At 34.2% G+C, this 17839-nt stretch overlaps 1 protein-coding gene across 4 annotated transcripts in view; it reads right to left on the bottom strand.

Annotated features, from left to right (window-relative positions):
* Positions 1 to 10233, bottom strand: part of LOC108576690 (sodium/potassium-transporting ATPase subunit beta-2-like) — a 14761-nt gene extending 4528 nt beyond the window's left edge. The window contains exons 1-5 of one of the 4 annotated variants that reach the window (XM_017939736.1): positions 9800 to 9829; positions 7664 to 7668; positions 4492 to 4752; positions 3087 to 3268; positions 1502 to 1775 (exon numbers count right to left, since the gene is read on the bottom strand). In XM_017939736.1, coding sequence (XP_017795225.1) covers positions 1502 to 1775; positions 3087 to 3268; positions 4492 to 4693 — 658 coding nt within the window. In that variant the 5' untranslated portion in view covers positions 4694 to 4752; positions 7664 to 7668; positions 9800 to 9829. Of the gene's footprint in view, positions 1 to 1501; positions 1776 to 3086; positions 3269 to 4478; positions 4753 to 7425; positions 7497 to 7663; positions 7669 to 9799 lie in introns of those variants that run through there. The other 3 variants (XM_017939734.1, XM_017939735.1, XM_017939737.1) reach the window with 3 other exon arrangements.
* Positions 10234 to 17839: the final 7606 nt, after the last annotated feature.

The following is a 17839-nucleotide window of genomic DNA, read 5'->3' on the forward strand; positions in this document are numbered from 1 at the left end:
CATCATCCGAAGAAAACAAGACGGAATAAAGTTATAAGTATGGTCATACTCTTACCTTTAACTGCATTTTTCATAACTTTCCCATCATTTCCGGGAAAAATGACAATTACATTTTTCGTTCCTTAGGATGCGTAGAATCATGCTGTAAAAAAATTTGTCGTTCCGGCCGTATACCAAAATTGGCCTTTTTTTAACATCCTCCTTTAAACTTAAATTAAAATTGCGGCTCCCTAAATTTTATTTTTTGTACGTTATTTTGTTGAAATGGCTCTTCGGCTCCGAAAGATTCCCAACCCTTGACTTAAGGTATAACTATACAGTGGCTTACATCAAAGAAATTTAACATTCTTTCATATTCCTGAATTTTACAGAACTTTTACTTTATCCCTCATTACCTAGAAATCGCCTTTTTTGACTTACACCACTTTCGCATTAAATGGCTCAAGTGTTTGTGAGGCTATGTGGTACCAACATAATGGTTGCCCAGCTCATTATTCACAGGCAGTTATTCAAGTACTCGATAGTAAATTCCAAAATCGTTGGACTGGACGTAATGGCCGTATATCATGGTCAGCAAGTTCACCGGATCTGACACCATTAGACTCTTTTCTTTGCGGAAAGCTAGAAGACGTTTACAGACAGCAATCGACCACTCCGGAAGACACGAAGAATCACATAATTGCAGTTTGTGCTACTATCACGTCAGAAGCAATTCAAAGAGCAACACAATCCGTGATGGATATCACTTGAAACATTTGTAATATAAAAAATAAGTTCACATACTAACATTGTCTCAGAATTTAATTATATTTCCAATGTTCAAGCATGCTAACACGTGCTACATATGCTTTCTGGCAAAAAATACCGGTGACTAAAAAAATTCGAAAAATGTGATGATAAAAAATATTTTCTATTTGTGATACTCCTCTTTTGAAACTATTCAAACTGTGTTTGAAACATTTCCAATATCTTTAACACTAGAACTTACCGACCGGGTCATCTTCTGAAAAAACGTGAATACTCGATACTGGTAAGTATTATCGTTTGTAACTTTCCGAATTTATTTTCTACATGTATGCTTCTATTTCCAATTTTCATTTTCCAATCACAGTTTACTTACCTAAAAATTCACTTTTGGAAAGTCGCTAATGGGTTATTTTGACCCGACTGGCAATTCTAGTGTTAAAAATAAAACATTTACATATTTAGGTGTTCGGCCATAGCTGAGACATCCTATAGTAATACAAAATCCAAATAAAAAAGTAAACCGTATCAACGAAGAAATGAACCGTATCATTTACTTCCTCTTTACTATACTTGATAACATTGTTTCTTGAAAGTGAAATTGTCACCTATTTGTGAACGTTGTGCGTCGCCCACGCATGGTTCACAGGCCAATTAAAGCATTAAAAGGAGTATTATTCAAATTTTATCGAATCTCCTGCACTAGCCGAAAAAATGTTTCTTTTGTATCTTGTTACACCAGTTGATTGTTACTTACATTTAGGCTTCTCGAAGAAAACAGCTACAAGGGGGCTAAGGTAGCCGGGGGTATTTGTGAAGGGGAAGTAGTATCCAGGGAAGCCGCGACGTGGAATGTATTGAATCGCGCCCATGTTCTCGACATCAGCTGAATTTTCACCGGCACACGAGATCCACACGGTATCTAACCTGTTAGCGTGTTCCTCTTGTTTGATGTGTTCCCGAAGATCGGATGGCATAGTGCTCGGCAGGTTCTTTGTATCATTGTAATATTCTGGTTTCCAGCCGAAAATCTAGAATATTGTAATTATCGATATTTGTCTCTTATTTCCTCCGTACTTCATTGTGGAAATGAAGACATTAAATGAAAGTTTGGCTAGGTGTAACGGAGACATGATAAGGACAGAGTAACAGAGTCTCAGATATGAACAAAAAATGTACAAACCGAACATCCCTAGGATAGGAACGAAGAGTTGTGTAACTTCTTGCATTCAGGGTATTGATTCTAAAACTAAATTATGTCCTAGGATTTAGGGCATAATTGAGGAAAAGTTCGTGCGAACATCAGAGTGAAATAGAGAATTGAAAGGGTCAAATTTTGATGGAGAGTAGAAGAGTCAGATGAGCGTTACTGTGAATCGTAGATTAAACTAATTGAAATGCTAATAATGTTGATAATAATAATGTTAAATTAAGCGAATAAAGATACATTTTGTATATTAACTTCACATTTACGTGAAATTTTGAAACAGTTATCTCCATGTGCGTTATTATTATTATTCTATTAGGTTGGTGCATATGAAATGTTGTTTCTTGCGTGTTTCTTAAAAAAAAATGTAATTTACTCGACATAATTTTCACACGATTCTGTAGACTTTCCCCAACGATTAACTAATTTCATTATTCCATATCTATAACAATCATTAGTTTTTGAATTCAAAAATTCTTTGAACACTTTTTTTGCATTGTCTTCATTTTGGAATAATTTATTCGTTAAAAAAATTGCTCAGGTGTGTGAAGAAGTGGTAGTTTGTTGGGGAAAGGTGTAGTGAATAGGGAAGGATGTGGCAAAATTTGATATTCTTTACTGTGGGTAGTTTTCGATAACTTTTCTTAAAACATCCTCGTTCTAGGGCTTATCTGGCCTTCCTTTTAGCTCATCTTCCAACGAAAAGTCACTAATCTTGAAGTCGAAGTGTCTTAACATTTACATAACCTTCTTAAAATGCTAAATTGATATTTCCAGCAGTTCTTTTGCACAGCAGTATTTCCAAGTTTAAACTTATATAAAAAAATTACGCGAATATTCCGGTCAAATAATAATGTCCAAATTCCTTCTTCTCGACTGTTATGTATAAAAATGTAATACATGGTACCAACTCGCCAATTTCCGTTGTTGAAGAATTAACATTTCATGTGTACCAACCTAATACACTGAACTATGTACCGTGATGATAAAGATTTCAATTACAAAAAATGAACATGTTACGAAATGTAACAAATTCCTAACGATAGACATTTTCCCTCCCAATGTTGTTAAATAAAAGAAAAGGATCTAAATTTTCTATTTTTACAGTGTATACGTTAAGTGATAATCTACATACCTTGTTCAGCTTGAGGAAAATACAAGGAGCGGATTTATTGTAGCCATATTTGTTTTCTTTCGTACATTGTCCCCACTTCGACATGTCTACGTCACAGACTTTGCCGGCAGTTGGGGGTTTCCCGTAGTCGCAAATCATCCTTTTCTGGACATTAGTTGTCGAGGTACCAGGCTTTTGGTACTCTAAAGAAATTGAAATAGATTTCTTCAATGATATATTAATTAAATACATTTCAAATTAAATATGCCTCAAATAAGTTTTATCAATTAAATATACTTCAATGATATGTTAATTAAATACGAAGTAATGTCTATTTACGTGTCAAATCATATTATAAAAATTTCTTTTCACAACAGCACATCGTTTTTTTTATGCAAAGCAACCACATAGTTTTCTCTTATCTTCCTTTGTTGTTTGAAATTTTCAATCGTAAGAATGTAAATAAGGTTTATAACATTGGATTGTAAAGACTAGGTGTTTTCTTAAGTTACTAATAGTAAACACATTTTGTCACCACTTTGTGACACGCGGTTAAAGAAAATTTTTACACGTAGGCGTGTAATTTGTGCAATTCCGTGAAATCGTGAAATGAACTATATTTTGGGTTTGTTAGAAAAAAGTTCAATTTTTATCCAAGAAACCTACAATCTTAAACAGATGGCGCTGCGGTCAATGTTTAATATTTCGCAAAGTTCCAGGTTCATGTCTAATCTAGAAAAATGTTACACAGATTTTGGTTTCAGATAATTCTGTATTGGAAATGTTTACTTTTCTTCATAATTTGTTTAAAACGAACTCGTAATAAATCTTTACCTTTAACTTTCAAACGCGAGAGATCTTTTCTTTAGGATATCAGAGTATCTCCATGAGAGATTGACGAAACCTATTTAGTTCAAAATGGTATATGTAGGTAGGGGATGTGTGTAGACTTTTATAACTATTAGGCATAAAGACATTGGAACTGTGTTCCAAAGGTTAGTCTCACCTTGACCGGATTTAACGAGCTCCTGACGTAACTGGCTCGTTAGGACAAAGACGACTTTCTCGCCTATCTATTAGTTGCGTTAATTAATATCGCGTTAATAATATATTAATCGCGTTAATGTTAGTGTTATATATATAGAAATGTCGCATAAAGTATATTTAGACTATTCGAAACGAAAAATCTTGACAATTCTCGAAGATTCTAAAGGACATGCAATTTTATTTTCAACGTGGAAATGAATTAGTCAACGATTGGAGAAAAGAAAATGGTTTTTGTGCCTAACATTGGAACGTAATTCCACGTGAAACTGATAGTTCTCAGTTGATAAATGAATCGAACTGAAATAAATGAAGGTAGGTAATGTAAAATGTTCAAACAAGATTATGAAATGAAAATGTTTCTTCAATGAAAATAAGTTACCTTCGAGGAACTTGTCCAATTCTCTAGTCCAATGCAAAAAGTTGCCTTCGTCGCTAGCTTTGTACCAAATTAAAGTACTCTCGACATTGCTTGAAGGGGGCATGGGCCTAAAACCAAGTCCAGGATTGCTTCCGATCAAGGAAGCATCCAATTGCCACTTCGGCGCGTTCGGGTCTAATGTTTGATAAAAAACGGTCAACATCGCCCCGAAGAAACCAGCTAGTACCGCATAGAAAATAACGTAGAATAACAAGATCTTGGCTGTAATCATAGAAACAAATCAAATATGTATTATTTCAACGAATTTTCGTTCATCTGCTATCTTAGAAACGAAGTCCCAAAAGATTAAAGATACTCAAGGACAATATAAAATTTTCAAACTCGAGCAAAAGGAACCATTTGAGATACGAGCCGCTCGGAAGCCAAAATGATCAACTCGACTTTTTGAAATTCTTCGAATTTTAGTATCAAAGCACACTCTTCGTGCTTAACTCTTCGTAAATAAAAGAAAATTTAACAAACCCAATTTGACGAAGTTACTTTGGCTTCTGAGTGGCTCGTATACAGATCTCGGACATTTCAACCACAGTCATCATCAACGCAATTGTTTTTATCGCAATAATTCCTTTTATGGATACACACAAGCCGAAGTGCACAGCATCGAGACAATTATGATCCAAGGTCTAATTGGCCTGAATTGGTATTGAGTAAGTGATGTCGCGCGCTTACTTTAAGAATCTTTGTAACTTAGAACAATTGTATTCTCGAAAAATCGCGGAGTGCAATTCCACAACAAAAATCGAATCGATGAAACGCTGTTTGAATTAATTTTTTCGCCGCTTAAAGTGTCCTAGATAGCTTTCATTACAGTTGTTTCAATGTTCGAATAATCGTGAACGTAAGTTACAAATAATTTTAGGAAATTGTTCACCCGCAGTACCAAAGTACGTCGTCGCAGTTTCATAATTAAACGAACGTTAAAATATTTCCAAACAGGTCTTACGTCAGTTTCGTACACACGAAGACTATCTAATCAATGCCTCTATTTTTAACATCGTCGTTAGTAAAGTTACTCATTTTAAGAAATACGTGTATGACGTTGATCGTAGTAAAGTTCCTCTTGGCGCTACACCAAATTTCGTTGCAACGTCAAATGTTTACAACACCGACACTTTTCTCTTTTGAATGTAACGTGAAATGTTTGTACATCAGGACGATTTCATTAGAATTCGTTAGATTCCATGTGACGACAATTGCACATACATGAGATGTTGACCTTCTTATTCGCTTTGAATCACGATATCAACGTGCGCGTACCAGCATAGTTGATGCTGATTGTTAAACTCACCGTTTCATTTAAAAACGTCACGATGTTAATGCATAAGTACTCGTATCGGAATAAATGACTTCTCTGAACCAGAAAAATTGAATGTAAACGCTTCTACGTATATAAATGGTACAAGTGTAAAATCCAAGTTACCAACAGTTCCAGAAAAAATCAAAACTGGAAGGAAATGTGTTCGTTATTGCTAGAAAATATAGATTTACTAGGAAGTATTGTATTTACGTACGTTCATCGAGATACTTCAGTACAAGCATACTAATTGATATAAATTCTTTATATCCTTTTATGCGATTGAAATTAAAGAAACAAAGGTATAAGTTACACTATGGTCTTCGACTGTGAGATACTCCAGATAAATATTCACGACAAAATTAAACAGAGCTTTTCAACAATACAAGGAAATAAACCAGCGACCTTATGTTACACAATACCAAACAAAGTGTATTTTTCATTTAACCCGAAATTGTAATACAAACATATTACTGAAGCTATTCATTTTTATTGGCTCTTTTGATGTATTTACTGGTAAAATTAGTAAGCATATGCATAAATTTACCAGTAAATGTGTATACTTATTGTACAAAATGTATTATAACATAATTATAAAATATAATAAACTTTATATTTTCTTACTTTTATTATTTTTCAATTAAACTTCTATTTTCGTTCTTTTTTAAATCAAATTTTCTCTTTGCACGATTTCTCGATATCTCGGATATTATTCATGGAGTAAGGTTGTGTAACGGAATTAAATAACAACTAAAAAAGGAATCGAAACGTCGGAAGCTTAACGGTGGCAAGTCCTACAATCTAACATAGTAGAAAAAAAGGCAGTGTAGGTTATTGATCTCTATACACGTCGCTCCCTACGTTGTACAAATATCCGCATTGTGGGATTACGTATCGCTCCGTCACAACAACTGTTCTCTTCTTACCCTCATTTGAGGAAGACTTCCATGATCCCAGATTTTTTCCACGTTGTCTAGACGCTAATTTCAAATAAATATTCAGCTGTTTTTCGTTATATTTCTTTCATAATTTCATCTTAACATTCTAACAGTTTCTCACATTCGCATAACCAATCACTCGCAGACATTTTTTTATACTTCATTTACGGTTACCATCCTGTGACACGAAACGAAAGTTCCAATTTATCAGACAAGTTCTTTTCTCTAACGTTGCTTTATTTGACAACTTCTTCATCGACTCGTATCTTTTTACAAACGAAACGAAAAAATGTACATTTATACGCTGGAATAATTTTGATTTCGCACAAAGGTACGGCGATAATGTTCAAAATAAAATTTCTTTTTCCTTCCAACGCTCTCCAACGATTTTCATCCTTTAGTTCAAGATCGATTCGCGTGAACTAAACGAGCAGAATTTAGATGAACCTGAAACGGGATTGTCGCAATGTCTCCGTTTAGAAGTAGACATCTCCGGAGGGGAATTTGACAAAGAAACCTTGGTTTCTGCCGCAAAGCTGTGCACTTGTTCACGAGATAAAAGTAATGACAGAAAGTAGTACAAAAGGATGAGATTTTCTGTACAAAGACTCGAACGCAAGTGCAACAATATCAATGACCTACTTCATGAAAGAACCGTGGTGGCTTCTAAGTTTGTGGCGCCGTCGCGTTCCGCATACGAAGTGATCGATATCTCAAAAAAAAAAAAACCGTGAAAATGTTACGTTACTACAGCAACCGCACGTTAATACACCGCATCTTTGTTGTTACTACGATAGGATTTCCCGTATTTCCGTTAAAGAAAACTTATTCACCAGTCACAGACAAATTCACTTTCAAGCAGAAAAAGAGAATCGGCTACCTCTCCTGCAACAAAATGCAACACAATACTTTGAGAAAAGGTTGAACAAGCCTTGACAAAGCGCAAAAAGGGGAACTAACAGAGAGAATGAAGTTTGTTAAGAGCATATCGATCGTGTAAGAATCAGAACAAGCTATTTCCGCGAAATGGCCGTTATATTGTATTGATTTTGGTGGAAGTCGATCAACCTGAAGTATTGAAGAGGGGAAAAAGAGATGGAAGAACGCAGAAGGAATATAACTTGCAGAGAGGCGAATACGTGGACTGCTTTATGTTATGTATGTCGGCAGAATAGTTCGGTGACTAAATCAATTGCTTCGTTAGTGCTGCGGGAAAATTGTGAATTCACCGAGTGTCAACAAGTTTAAAAAGGAGACGTTTGAAGCTTAGGTCTCCGTTGATAATCGTCGTCGAATCGTGGAGTAATGTTTGCACGTGATAACTCGAAAAGGGTTTAAGTACGCAGAAAAATTACGAAAGAGTTCGAACACGCGGACGTATTGTACTGTAGAATTTTTCAAATGTAACGAAGAAATTAGACAATTCTTCAACATTGAATTTCAGTTATTATTCGAGAAGGCACGTGTACTTCGCAAAGCGGTATAAATCAACGCGTTAACAATTCGAAATCTGTTGAATTTTTAGGTCTCCTAGGTGTAATTATAAAAATAAAGAGAAAAAAGTGATCCGATGATCTGTGCAACAATTTTATTACAGATCGAGATTTAACAAAGATAATGGACAAAAATACGCGAAGGTGGAAACGGAATAGCAACTGTGCGAGGTAGGTCTAAGAGATAAGAATGACAATTAAAATAGATTTTTCTAATTTAGAATGGGAGAAATGTAAGCACAGGCAAGTTAATTACTTGATTAGATTACGAAATCTGTCAATTTATGCCGTGTTATAAACGATAATATCTACAAAACTGTCATACATTACGCAGACAGTAACGTACCTTCATTGTCAAAGAATAAGCAATATGTTTACAAAAGTTATTCACTTTCTTTTCTATCGATGCTAAATTTCACTTCTTTATCCTATCACTGTTCAATATCTTTTCTAACGAAAATCACAATTCTAGAAAATAATTAGCGAAACTTCAAAGTTCATGAATCGATTGATGGTAAAATTGTGTATATTTTTAAGTGGAATTCATTTTATCCGATAAATGGTAATGTAGGTCCTTGCCGGTCAAAGCTTCTCTCATAATTGCATTATGTAATACGTTAGTACAAAGAATTGACAAAATTATTAGAAAACTATGAAATCAAATGCTAAATTCACGAGGGTAAGGAACAAAGTAATCATAAACATATCACTATTTTCGAAAAACTTTTCCCGTACTATATTCCCCCCTTCGGTACTTCCATCCCCTTTGCATGCCAATTTGAAATGGAAGTATATAACTGTATGTACATATTTTTTTTTCAATTTAAAATACAACTATAATACATTTAGCTATTTACGAGGAAATGGAAGTTTCTAAATTTAGACTCAAGGACTAGGAATAATTCTTCGTTCCATTTCTCTCCTTTTATGGTTATATCATAGACGACAAAAATAGGACAATGGAAATTGCAAGGGATACCGCCCCTCTGTACGATCCCTTTTGAACCTTTAATTCGAAACCTTGAATGTCTACGCATAAAAAATGATACTACGAGAGATGCGAAAGGTTGAAATTGTTCAATTGGAAAAGAAACGTATAGAAAGAGAATCGAGCGTGACTATTTTCGAATCGTCAACGTTACCGAAGAAAAATCGATTAAACTACGATCGGAGCATCTTTACTCGTCCAAATGCAGCATGGAAGTTCTTTATATATGGCACTGGCAGTAAGCTGCAGTGCGCGTGTACATTGCGACACTTTACGTCAGGAACGATGAGGTTACAATAAATGTCAATCGGGTGTTAGAGTTCTGACCTTTCATGACACGTATTACAGAATTTTTCGAAGAGATTATCGGTAGATTTAGACAGACACTTGCCTATCTCGCTAATTAAGAGAGTAACTTATCAATGAACATTACATAACCAAAATTATGAATACAAATATCAATAAAACGTCACTTTTTAATGAACGCATTAGAAATCTAACGAGAATGGAGAGAATTTTCACAGATGAAACTTACCCCAGCTAGCGCCTGTGCGCCCCAGGAACTGTCCAGTCTCGGAGTTCCATACAAAGACCCTAAAACCTTCCCATTTGCCAAGTTGCGGTGGCGGAGAATAATACTGTTCAACTTTCTTGCCCTCCATTCCGCTGTTCGTCTAGTAAGAAAGATGGAGAGTGGTATCTCTCCCGCGATATCACAACGAACAAACGACGACGTGGAAATATCCCTTTCTCGGGCTGTTCTGCTTCCTCCCGCTGATCTTGTTCTCCGTCTTCTGGTGGAACGGTGCCGCGATCGAACAGCTCCGCGGGCGAGGACGCAAAGGAAGGAAGGGTCGATTCGTGCCCTCGTCTGGAGCCGCTGTTCTCGGGCGCTCTCGTTCGGCCAAGGGATGAATATTGAGCGATCGAACCCAGCCTGGTCCGAGCTTTTCAGGCCGTCCCCTCCTTCTCTCGTTCTCCTCTCGATTCCCCACCACCTCCCTTCCTCGTGCTCTCCGTCTCTGTTTCGCCAAAGGTACTTCCCCTGAGCCGCCGTTGCCGCGCGGAATCGCTACCCTTTTCTACCGCGTCGACGAAATCGCGCAGTCGCATCAATACGCACCCCCCTAAACCCGTCTCGTCTCCCTATATCACGACCAGGTGGCACTACTGATGATACCGACCGGCTCGTCTGATCCTTCTCCCTCCGGTTCGCGTTTTTATTGCCTGCTGTTCCTCGATTCGATCGACCCCGCTCTCTCTTCACGCTCCCCACCCCTTCCTTCTCTCTCTCTCTCTCTCTCTCCTTCTCTCTCTGCGTGATATGCCGACTCTTCGCGACGGATCTCACGCGAATCGCATAATAGATATCGGAGACGATTTCGAACCCACTTATTTCTCTTTCTTTTCCGACCCTCTGAAAAACCGCGTTTGGGAGAGAAGCGGTCGAACGACGAATTAACGTTCCATCAGAAAAAAAAATGAAGAGACGTACAAAGACATGCCTGAGAAACGAACAGGAGAAGTAGAAATAGAGAGGAAAAGTTGAGATGGGTCAAGAGATTTCGAAACGTATCCACCTATCGTGGAAGCCAGAGAGAAAATGATCAGACTTTAGGAAAGCATTTTGTACAACTTTCTGTCGTTACTGTTCTAACCGCAACGGGTTCATTTATCATCAAGTGATAAAATGCACTTGAATACTCTTTCTTTGATGACTCGATTTTGTACTTATCACAGTTCTCGAGCGTAGCTATCATTTCCTTCCCGAACACATCATTACGACAATTCAAGTAGATAGAGATAAAGTAGAAGAGTCAAGGATATCTCCAACTACGACCGCTACAGGTAGAAACAGATCCTATTCTCACAACAACAGAATATTATTAAATCACTACTAAATAATACTGTACATACTACGTTTTACATTTCTCGTTACATGAAATTATATTTACATTAACGACTTGTACAATTTTGCAAAAGTAATCAGGTGAAATTCGAAAGTAGACAACATGATTGCACCTGATTTATATTTCAGCTTTTCGTTTGCTCACAGTTGCGATGATTATTGCTTCGTTTCTTGTTGCAATCCAAAATGTATCCAGTAAGAGTTTCAATTTACAACTGTAAGTAGAAATAGAATGGTGATATTAAAATGACAATAAATTTTGTGATTTACACGAACACATATTATAACAGAAAACTTCATTACCTACGCAATTTAGATATTATATTAATATCATAATATACGTGAGAATTCCTATAGCGTAATGAACTTCCTCCGATACACCAAACCACATCCGTAGAGACGTCGATAAGGCATAATGAATACGAGTATACTGTGCAGCATTATGGCTGAAACAGATTATTTATCATTTGAAGTCTTAACTTACGTAATTAACGCGAAATAAATTCAATTCAGAATATATTTTCGCCGAAAGATTGAAATTTTTCAGGAGATTTATTTCTACATTTTTGGAAACATGTCAATCTAAAAAATTTCGGAAATAAAAATGTACCGTTAGAAATATCTAATTAATTTAGAAGTAAGTCAAAATTTATTTTATGTGGAACCATAATGCGGTATCTGTGTCACTTACTTTGCCATACATGTATATGTACATTCTTACATAACGGAAGTCCTGTGAATCGATTGCGTTCAAAATTTCTAATTTAACAGTTTTCAATAAGAAAACTCAATACTAAAGATGTACCGTTCTTTACTAAACATTACTACATCGCTTTCACGAAAGGGATGATAACAAAATTTAAGCAGAGGAAATCGAAGTAGCAATGTCATTGCATTACTTATCCCCCCCTCTCTATGATTATACAAACATAGTAAGGTATAAAACAATGCTTTGCAATGAAATAGATACAGGTTGCCCAAAGTAATTAAAGGATTTCAAACCACAACGTTTCATGTACCAAAAAATCAAACTTTTAGGAGAGACGAAGAGACCTATCCTACGTACTTATCGTGCAATTATTGTTCAAAAAAATGTTTTCAGCATTTATTGATACAAAATAATTTTTAAAAGAATAATAATAATAACAACGATAATTTTTGATTTTAAACATTTTTCGTTCCTTGTGTAGTGCTAATGTAGTTTCTTTGTTATCTCAGTTTCAGAAAACTTGACACTTAGATACAATGTTATGGTTACCGAATCCTTCAATTACTATGCGAAGTATTTCGTTAAACTATATTAAACTACATCGAGAAATACATTTAACTTATTTTATTTGTTTCAATTCACTTCTTATATTACAAATTATTATAATTCTTGTTTATAGCACACAATATGTAATTATTATTATACATTATCTTTTCCAGCAAATGCAGTATATCGTATTTTATATTGTTTTTAAGTTTCTAAGAAAATTCTAACTTCTCCAGGTCTACTCCTTTAAAAAACACCCTCAGCTTATGAACGGTATTTAGAAGTTTCAAGGGACACAGATATATGAGAAAAAGCAACTTTTATATCATTCAATTCAACGCAGCCTGTAAAATAATATCTTTTCCATTCAATACATAATATTTGTGCTATTCAATGTCAATTACAATTTAATCTGTATTGTTCTATACAAACAAATTAAACGATACATCTATTCATACTTTTAAAATACGCTAACACAGCACGAGTGAATATTTGAATAAAGAAATTATGTGCATTAAACAATGTCATTTTTCAATGATATACAGATTTGTTAATAACAGCTGTGACTACTGTCACATATGAAGAAAGTACATTTTCCTAAAATTCACGGTACCCTAAACACATCGGCTAAAAGTGTAGACGGATTGGTTGGTAACGTTTTTTATTAAATATTTCATTACAGGAGGTTAAAATATTTATAATGCATTCAGATAACAGAATTTACAAATATATCTCAATATTTCCTGTATATACACATCACATATTTGTATGTAAATTTTTATTCTTTCCTCTATCATACTATATTCCATACATACCTGCATATCATACACTCTATCTCTTTCGCACCGATTCTTATGTACATGATGTAGAGTGGCACAAACTCTCGTACAGAATTTTTTTTTCATTTTCAAATTTGTTTTTTTTTTTGTCCCTTTACAGTTTCTGTACCACAATGACATTATTTCAAAACATTTATTCGTCATTGCGACGAAAAATCTGATCCTCTCACACACAAGCGACCGTCTACAAAAACCGAATGAATTGTATTTTGCACAGAATCTTTTTTTTCTAAACTTTTTTTTTTTTTTTTTATACATTTTTCCATTCTTACTTGAATCATCGTAATTACACTCACACATTAACTGTCTACACAACACCCTTTCACACCGCTTGATCAGACGGGCAACCCTTTTTCAGAATATATCGCGTTTTGCGTTTCATACTATTTTTTCATCTTTTTTTTCTTTTTTATATTTTTCCTTCTCATCCAAAGAACATATTGTCTTCGTGAGTCTCGGTTATCCGGAAATGTTTCCGAAATGACGGTCGCCTGATGCAAATGTTATTTTATTGTAAAGCGAGGTCCGCCCGCGAAACGCAGCAAATTGTGTAATTGTAAGCGCTTTTTTAAGTCACTATGCCGACGGTATCTTGATATATGTCTGCGTATGCACGTATATCCACGTTTCGTTCCTTATACATCAGATGTACCTATACGTGTATTTTATTATATGTATCTCTCCGTTATTTCCTGTAACATTCTCTGTACAATCCTAACCGCTGCCCAATTACACCCCTGTATGTCCAAAAACATTCGACAAAAGAAAGATACACGTGCTCAAGTAGTCCTTTTTTTACGTTCTTTTCTCAGTTTTTCGTGACTCCGTTCTTAGATAGAATCAATCTTGCTCGTTTAATGTTAGAGATGTAAAGTGTCGAGAAAGTTTTATTTAAAAAATATATACGTGTCACATTTCATTATTTCTTGTTTTTTCTTTTCTTTCAAATATACCAAAGAGACGGGAGCCTTTAGACGTTTGAGTTGATTTTTAAAATTTAAAAATAGCTAACTGCTTGTACTTTAACATTTACTGTTACTTTTATTCTAATTTTATTATCGATAGTTCGATATAGAAAGGAGAGAAAAAAGGTTACGCGAACAATTAGTTCTGATCGAAACAAGAAGGAATACACTTGAGGAACAGTAGCTAAAAGTGCTAATAGAGATTAATTACACAAACAATTATTTGCTAAAACTAGTAATTAAATTATACGACAGCAATTAGAAAAACAACCAAAATTACATGTTAAGATTCTACGTAAGATAAGATCGGAATCAATGATTTTTTTTTGTTTTTTTTTTTTTGCTTTTTTGATAATTCTCGAGACTGTACAAAACCAAGAGTGGCTCTTATTTGAGAAACAATTCGATCTTTCCGGAAAGTTTACATCTCTATTTCGTTACGAATATATATAATTTATCGTTACTATATTATAACTAATATTAATATTATCGTTTCATTATAATTACTATTACTAATATCTCACGCTCATGTTCTTTACGACTTCTGTTCAAATGATATGGTTCTTTGACTTTTTGATTCTTTTATGTATAATACTGATTTGATCAAGAGCATTTGAACTTTTTCTAGAACTTGAACAACGCAACACATCAATTGCATCAAGCGGGTTTTCTTATCGTTTCCTTTCTGCCAACCAGATTTATATTTCAATTGTTTAAATGCGTTCATAACGGTATTAATGCGTATACTAAACAAAGGAGTCTTGATTCAAACCAGATCCACTGTTTCATGACAGTGATTGAAACAAGTTTTTTTCAAGAATTCGGTATAAACAAATATTTAGGAAGTACATATTTCTCATGCAGTTTTCAATTACGCCAGACGAACATATCAGATTTATGAAATACAATAAAATTTGATGTAGTCGACACAAGGAAAACGACAATTTTTAAATTGAAGTCATTATAATAGAATTTTCTTGTTAAATAACAGTCATATAACGTATTAAGTCATTAGGCATGACATTATTGCTAAAACGGTATTTTACGACCCTTCTCTCTCTTATGTACAATTGCAGATCAGCAACGAAAATACACAACTCCCTTATTTCTGCTTACAACGTTGATACTATACAACATCCACATGTAAAAACATATATTGGTGTTATGCTAGGAAATATTGCTTAATAGTTAAGAGAAAAAATATCGCGTTCTTTTTATTGCCAATGATATTCGAAATAGCGAAACATATTTCCTTGACTATCAGTGTCAACAATTAGTAAACAGCAATAAAGTGACACATTTAATAATTACCATTGCTTCTGATAACGCGACTATTCGTAAATATAATAGTAAAATATCACTTGGTTAACAATAATTTATTACTGCTTGGTAAGATGAGATATTTGTTTTTTACCACTTGCAAATTCATTAAAAATTACAATCAAAAGATAGTTTAATAATTGTTTAAATGTCGTAAATTAAATTTACGTGAAGATCGTTCAATTTATCGCACAAAAGTAGGCTCCGTCGCAGAAAATTCAATATTTCATTTTTTGCTTCTTTTCTTGTTCCAATATATTGTTCTATACGGTTCCATAAAGTCAGACTCCTTTGTTTCATAGTGAAGCACATACAAACTCACAAAATCTGTGCATTATCTCCTTTACTCTTGTCAAGCAACGTATCTAAATTTATGACATAATACCAACAAATATTTTGTAAATCTTACTTAGGCGAAATTTTCCACTTACTACAGACGTTAATTCAAAGAGTGAGTACTTGCAAATATTAAAAAATTTATTCCTATTATCAAATTGAAAAAGATGTTCACGTTTAGAGCTTTAATATAAATTTCACGAACTTCTCATCAGTCACAGCCACTTCGAAACTTTTCTCTGGTAGTTTTAAAAAATTATCATTCACTAATAGTAAGGGCAAGATAAACTTTAACGTTTTCATAAATCGGTATGAAGACACTGGGTATTTAGACAAAAATGGCACTTTTACTAAATTTAGTTACCTAGCACTGAATCAAATTTTAGTAATTACAACATTGACAAAAGTTTGACTAACATATATAGTAAGAATATCATTTGCTCGACTTTCCTTTTTGAAATTCTGCATTATTTGGTAATTCAGTGATAAAAAATTAATACTTGGCTTTCATTGAAGTTTAAATGATTAAGTATCGCTTAAAAAATTTTTTTGCATTGTACAAAATAATGTATGAAAAATAATATCATTATAGCAAATTATTACTGTTACAATAAAATTACTAAGTCAGATTCAAATATGAAATATGAAAATAATATAAAAACCACAAACTCTGAACTTTTACTTCTTGTCAAACTTTCATCCTTACGAAACACTAAATCTAGAAACCATTAATTCTAACATTTGTTGTAGCTACTGACTAGCTGCCAAACAATTCATTACCAACCAAAAGAAACAACACCTGAGAAATTCTTTATAACCAGAAGCTATTTTGAAGGGAAGTTTTTAAATGCATGTATATTCAAAGTTACATATATCCACTCTCATTCACTTTTATAGTTTACCAATCCTTGCCATTTTAGTTTCCTAACATCTACTTCACATAGATCAGGTGCATAGTATGAGAGCCTTACGATTAAAAATTACGAACCATCATAGGTATGGGAACTAGACAAAGATTTGCCAAATTATGCACTCTAATAGAATTAGATTAACACTCACTAATCGTGTTCTTTTTTCAGTTAAGAATTGGATTAAATGCAGTAGCAACTTGTTGACAGGGCGAGTACAACGTAGATTACCACTCCACTCATATCTAACACTAACACATATTCAAGTCATTATTTTTTTCTTTCTTTCATTACTCACTAACAAGATTCTAAACGCATGTAACACATTGCTTACACTTAAAAAAGATGGGCGATCAATAAAAGTCGTATAAAATTGTTTAAGTTGCACGTGATTGCATGACTATTTGTATAAATAGAATGAGAATTATTGTTACTTAACTATCCACAAGTTAATAAACGTGTGATGAGCGGCGCATATTTATAGTTTTATACACACAGGAGCGCAAAGGCAGCTAGACAATCGAACACTTATGGTTTGTTGTTCTTTCTTCTCTCTCTCTCTCTCTCTCTCTCTCTCTCTCTCTCTTTCTCTTTCTCTCTTTTTATGCATTCGTTCCGTTTTTTACTTACTGCATTCTCACCATTCGTTTTTTACATTCGTTCAAACATTGCGCACGTAAGAATTGAGAAAATATATATACATAAAAACGTCGTGGCTCAATAGCGATAATAGAAGTAATAGTAATAGTTTAATAGTATGGTGGTAGTAGTGATAGTAGATATACTAGTAGAAGTAAAAGTATCAATGATAAATAGTCAAACGTGGTAATTTTACCTAATCAGAGCACAATGCATTGTTTTCTTTCTCTTTGCATTTTCTTTATGGCTAATTACTAGAGAAATAGGGAGAAATTGTGAGTAGGAGGTGGGGGAGAGAAGTAGCCCATAGGTATTGTTGGAAATACGTGAATCAATACCTAACACAAACCTTTCAAAATGTATTCTAAAAACTTAGATAAGAACATTCTGCGTTACGCTTTTCT

This window comes from Habropoda laboriosa, unplaced genomic scaffold (genome assembly GCF_001263275.1).
Source record: "Habropoda laboriosa isolate 0110345459 unplaced genomic scaffold, ASM126327v1 scaffold423, whole genome shotgun sequence".
NCBI classification, from domain to species: Eukaryota; Metazoa; Arthropoda; class Insecta; order Hymenoptera; family Apidae; genus Habropoda; species Habropoda laboriosa.